Here is a 5,957-nt window from a genome sequence, read left to right as displayed (position 1 = left end):
ATTCTGAGAATATACCTAGTTACTTCTCAGAATTTTTTAAGTATTCATATTTTTTTTTAAAGTTTATGACTTTTGAGATTCTTTTCCGTATTTTATTAGTGGAATGTATTTATTATCGTTTATCAAGCGCCAATTAATTGCACCTATGTAAGATTGTGTAGGTGTATGCTTAGAAATCGACGTAAATGCTTGTTGCAACAATTTTTTATCATTAGTATGGCCCAGAATTTATACCTCCTAAAGCTTTTGCCTTCTAACATATTGATTCGTAATAACCAAAAATACTACTCATTCACCCACATATGTAATTGCAGACAAACTGATTATTTTGATAACAACATTAATACTAATAATAATTAATTCAAATCATAAACTTTTAACAATTAGATAAATTTATACGTATTGGTCTTGTTCTTACTTATTCGATCTTGGTATTGGTGTTGCTCAAATACTTCGTCTCATAAATGCGATCTTGTTTTGAGTTTTAAAGAAAAAGAAAATAGTTGTGAGAGATATAAAAATTTGAGAACTTACCCTTCCCCCAATACATAAATTGACGTTTTAGCGAACGAAATAGTAGAAGGTACTTGAAGGAAGTAAAACGTATCGAAAAAAATTAGTTTGTTTCTATATTTCAATTTTCAACCATCTATTATGCAAACATGGTAACAAAGAACACTTACTCCAGGAGACATTCTTGTAGATTCTTTTTTTCAAACGGTGGTAAAGCGTTAAAATCTGAAAACAAACTGAAAATTTCAAATACTAAATATGTTTTGTTCCAAGAAAAAAATATATATTAAAGTTGCTTTACACAGTTTGACTCATAAATTCGCCGGAAATAAAAATTTTGCGTATTTGGTTTTGATCTTGCATATTCGGTCTTGGTCTTGGTTTTAGTTTTGGTCTTGTTAGTTCGGACATGATCTTGGTCTTGTAAGTATATAAAAGCAGTCCTCATCGGACTGCAAGACATAGACAAATTTAGTTCATCACTATTCCTGAAAAGATGAAAAGCTTTAGCTACGTCCTCGAATTCGCTTTAGCTGTTGTTAAAACTTCTAAGTACTAACATCCCATAACACACTAACTTTACTAATTTTCAGCTCAGCACGATGTCTACGGATACAGTCACGATTCTAGAGGTATAAATTCAGGTATTAGATATATTGGACTGCAAAGCTGGGATTCAGTAGATTCACTAGAGTCGCTATCGTTCTTGTAAACTCTGCATGTTAAAAAAATTGATACATGTGTGCGATGTCGTTCATGCATTTTAGTAGAACTATTACGTCCGATTTTGCAGATCACATTTTCGTGCATTAAAATTTACTGCTGCAGAAATCGTTACCGCTAAACTTTATTCACCATAATTCGTTTATTATTTATTAGGTACATGCATCTTTTTTGCAAAAGAAACATTACAAATGAGAGAATCAGTGTCATTCTTGATTTTGGAATGGCAACCAAATAAAATAAAATTGTTTAATCTAGTGTTAAAGCTATTAATATTCACAACAATTGAAAATAAAAGTGATTGATAAGGTGCTTTTTATATCCGGTGACAAGCTGCAAATTCTTTTTACAATATTTAACAAACCTCTAAAAATTTATTTACGTCAATTTGATTACTATTAATACCTGTTTTATACTTGATTGTTTTTGAGAGTATTTACGATTATTGAATCGGTTATAAAATTTTACTCCACTTGTTAATCAGACATTTGAATTGTTTGTTTGAAATTTAAACCATTAGACAAACCTAGTGTTTATTCGATTTTAATCCTGAATTCTATTACTTTTACAGTGAAATATAAATTTCAATTAAATACTCCGCTTTGACGATTTACATACACTAATTTTCACTATATTGCACATCAAAATAGTTCGAACATAAAAGATAAATTTATTTACTTTTTATTGTAATTTATCTATACAAAAACGTTTTATATTATTTGTCATTTTTAAATAGGAAAAGAACACAACTTTAAATTCAGACAATTAATATTACCTACCTATTCAATATTTTTAAACTTTTTGAAAAATAAAATTTTAGTGCTGAATTTGGTTATTCAGAAAAATCAGTTTTGAAGTGAGTACATCACTTGTGATGTTTCTTAACTTTTACAGTTCTTAGTATCAATTTTTTGTTGAAAATTAGGCAATAATAATGTACTTAAAATAATACAGACATTACAACCGATGCGAATGTTTGTTTTTCCTTGTTTCTTGATAGGTTAATCAATTTTTCAGATTTCACTGGCTCAATGACGCCGATTCCAATTGTTTATTAGAAATAGAAGTACGGTTATATTTTTTATTCAATCAGGTTTTCAGCTTGCACGATCTTAATGAGTTTCTTTTTCTTTTTGTTTCATTTTCGATATGGCACTTGGCACAATTTTCTAACGCTACGCTTTGCTATTGCGCACACTACCCATACAAACAAATAAAATATTAAAATTCAAAAAAAAAAAACAATAAACAAAAATGAAAGCGGGAGAAGTTGCACCCAGTCCTGGTAAAATTTGGCGAGCTGGTTCGACTGACTTGTTCGCTTAATGCCATTAATTGCAAATTCGTCTTTTGTAAGTAATAGTGTGATGGAGGTTTGAACGTGTAGTAACTTTTTTGTGAGTTTTGCCTAACACGACACTTTGCAAGTGAATTGAAGCATTGCAATGTTTTCTTTGGAGCTGTTCTAATACGAAACTGTTTTCCATAATTGTATCCTATCCAAATGGTAATATTCAGTCGTATCGATGACTGTACGATATTAAAATTAAAAAAAAAATACAACGTGTAATTATACAACACGCTACTGAAGTGAAACTTCTTCAAACACACAAACATACCGGGATAGTGGTTAAGGAATTGGTTTAATGGTATTATTTGTACACTATGAATTTAAATTTTACACTATACATGCCGGAGTTGCCTGTAACGAACGTTGCATTGAAGCGCGCTCACGGCTCAAGCGATCCCCACTACGAACTCGACTACGTGGCCGAGTAGAGGGGGACATCCGTTGCATGATTTTGTTACATAGCAACTCGCATGAAACGAACTTACCCTACCGTGCGTAAAGAAGTTTCACTTCAAAAAAGTGTTAAACTTTGTTTGCTATAAACAGCGTTGAGTTACTGAAAATCATTCGGATGGAATGCAACATCTAGTGCAAGTGTGAGTTGTTTTCATTTTATACTTAAAAAATAAAATCAAGTAGTTTTTAGCTTTGCTCTTGTAATTTTGATGGTGTTTCTGGTGTGTTAGTTAAAAAAAATGCAAATGCAGCGTCTTTTAAACAGAATAAGAGAAGTTAACATTAGAAAAACGAATATAGGTTCCACGATGTTTCATGCAGGCCATCAGAGAGGCCGGTCGAGGCTAGAAAGGCAAAGAGAATACGACGATTATGTAGACAAGGAAGCTCATTCGCAGCTTCACGCGGTTCCAGCTCATATAGCTGGCAGCCAAGATTATCCCAATCACTCTTATGAGCGAACGTTAGACAGGGCACCGTCTCGGGATCATAGAGTAAGTAGAGATGAAGAATATCCTTCTCATAGAAGTTCAAGAAGAGCTGTCAATGCTATCTAGTGGAGGCTGTCTACGGAGCAACCCATTGAGGAAGAAGTACAGGGTGATCTTAGTCCATCGGATGAATATTTCTATCGGCAACAATTCCCAAAAGAGTTCAGAGATGACAGAGTGGAAACAAAAGGAAAACGCGAATACGGTTGGCGGTACGACGAACGGAGAGAGATGAGGAGGAGACCAGAAGAAGATAGATACTACGAACGAGCAGAAGATAAACGATACAGGGATGATAATGTGAGATATGAAACGGGAATGGATCCGAAATCTTCCCTGTTGCTAGAAAGAAGGAAAGATAATAGCGCGAAAGGTGAAGGCAAGAATTATCGACAAGAACTGTTAGAAAGATTCTCCAATATGGATTTTGAAGACCACGACAATTACCGTAGCCAAAGATATTACGAATAGTATGTACTTCTCAACGGATTATCTTCTACTCTAATGCTTGCATTGGGCAAAATGGGTAAAATTGCCTTAATGGTGTGTTCCGTAGAACGAGAGCGTAAAATTAAATACCTTACCAGACATTTTATCAGGTCTTGACCAGTTTGGTGCCATATACGCCAGTAATAGCTCAATTTTAGCGATTTAATATTATTATTACATTACATCCGGCTTTAACAGGATAGATATACCTAACTAAGAAGTTTAGAAATTGTTTGTTAATAATAAAACCGTTTGGTTGTTTCTTATAATAAAACAAAATAAAAAGAACTGACCACTTACATACAGTTTGTTAAGTTTGTTCGTAAATTTTATTCCTAGTTTCTAAATACGAAGTGATATTAGTGCGTAAAATTTATGCAATGACTGAACTAGGAAATTTTTAATGAATTATAGGGAAATGAAAAATAAGGTAGGATTTTCGGGAAGTCCAACAGTTTTTATTATCCACTGTACTACTTGTTATCGTAGATAATATCTATTATTATTACCTAATTATTTGTTCTGAACGATAGACAATCAAACGTGTTAGGAGAAAAAAAAAGATACTTAACTGAATGTTGAGTTAAATTATTATTTATAATATACTCCAGTTGAATGTGTCGCACCTCAATTTATATGTTAGTAGTGGGGTAAGTGGCTAGTAAAGATTGTTCACTTCTTTGATAAATAATTTAAAAAAAGAAACAATGAGTAATCTGTACTTAATATCTAAGACAAAACTGACCAATTTCACTAGGAGGAAATTTTGTATATATACATAATATATGTAGATTATTTTAAATTGATAAGAAAAATTGTACTTCGTGTCGGATTGAAATGTAGATACCCACGTGTTACTACCAGCTTCCCCTTTCAATGCAGCGTTGCTACTGTTACCAACTAAATAATATTTGTACCAGTGAAAATGAAAGTGCAATTTTTCTTATTTAGTTTTGCGAGACAAATTCAAGTTGACGTTTTTTTCTACAATACATATTTCTGAAAAACCTGTTGATATTCCTTGAAGAAACGTTAAATATTAAGAAGATTTAAGTATTTAAAATTTGAAAGACATATTGTAAATACGAAAAATATATGGAAAATAATTGCTTTTGAAATTGTTTGGTTTCTTCATTAATTATTATATTATAGCAACGAATTATTTGCGACGCAGGTATTGTTTATAGGGGGCTTGTTGCTATTTTAAAAGAAACTTTGCGTCGGACGTTTTTTGTATACCATTGCTTTCCATCTATTTGGAATAATTGTTATGTGTAAATAATTAATTTAATGAAAACAATGACTGGTTGTGTATGATTGTCATACGAACTTACGCACATCACATGTGCAGTCTTTCTTATAATAAAATAAAAAATTATAAAACTTCAAACTTCATCCTTTCTTTTTATACTTACGATACCGAGCGGCATGGCCTAGAGGTTTAGACCATTGCTTAGCATTCTGGAGGACACCGGTTCGATTCCGGGTCCGTCTGCCTTGGTCCAAGTTCTTCTCTGGTTTCCTTGGATCACTTAGGTAAATGCTGGGACACTAATATTCCACAGATAATCTTTCATTCTCTTCTGTCTTCATTTCGCCCGCCTCATCTTTCTCACCCGAACCACCACCCACCCATTCCCACGATTCCTGAAAGCAGGCTGAAGAGGGCCTTCCGCCCTACCTTCCGGCGTAGTCCGGAGGGACTGCCCGCCCACCAGCATTACTGGCTGGTGGGAATGAAACACCCAAAAGTTTTTTTTTTATACTTATGATTGTTATAATTCGTCTGGTGAAGACGGTAACGACATGAATTGTCGAGAATCTCCTATTTTTGTTATTATTATCATTATCATCATCATATCCTAAGGCTACTCTGTTGTTGTTTTTTTCAATTAAATGCTAACTAAAAATTTACTAACCCTTCCACGACTTTA

The 5,957-nt window shown here is 33.1% G+C and overlaps 1 protein-coding gene across 1 annotated transcript in view; it reads left to right on the top strand.

Moving 5' to 3' along the window:
* LOC108737965 (voltage-dependent L-type calcium channel subunit beta-2) overlaps positions 1 to 4,510 on the top strand; it is a 149,212-nt gene extending 144,702 nt beyond the window's left edge. The window contains exons 9-10 of the mRNA XM_025981828.1: positions 2,495 to 2,588; positions 3,344 to 4,510. Of these exons, the coding sequence (XP_025837613.1) occupies positions 2,495 to 2,588; positions 3,344 to 3,600 (351 nt within the window). The 3' untranslated portion in view covers positions 3,601 to 4,510. The remainder of the gene's footprint in view (positions 1 to 2,494; positions 2,589 to 3,343) is intronic.
* The last annotated feature ends 1,447 nt before the right edge of the window (positions 4,511 to 5,957 follow it).

The sequence above is a fragment of the Agrilus planipennis genome, unplaced genomic scaffold (assembly GCF_000699045.2).
Source record: "Agrilus planipennis isolate EAB-ADULT unplaced genomic scaffold, Apla_2.0 scaffold161, whole genome shotgun sequence".
Classification (NCBI taxonomy): domain Eukaryota; kingdom Metazoa; phylum Arthropoda; class Insecta; order Coleoptera; family Buprestidae; genus Agrilus; species Agrilus planipennis.
Note: the sequence above shows the minus strand (reverse complement) of the source record. Positions and strands in the feature narration are given on the sequence as shown.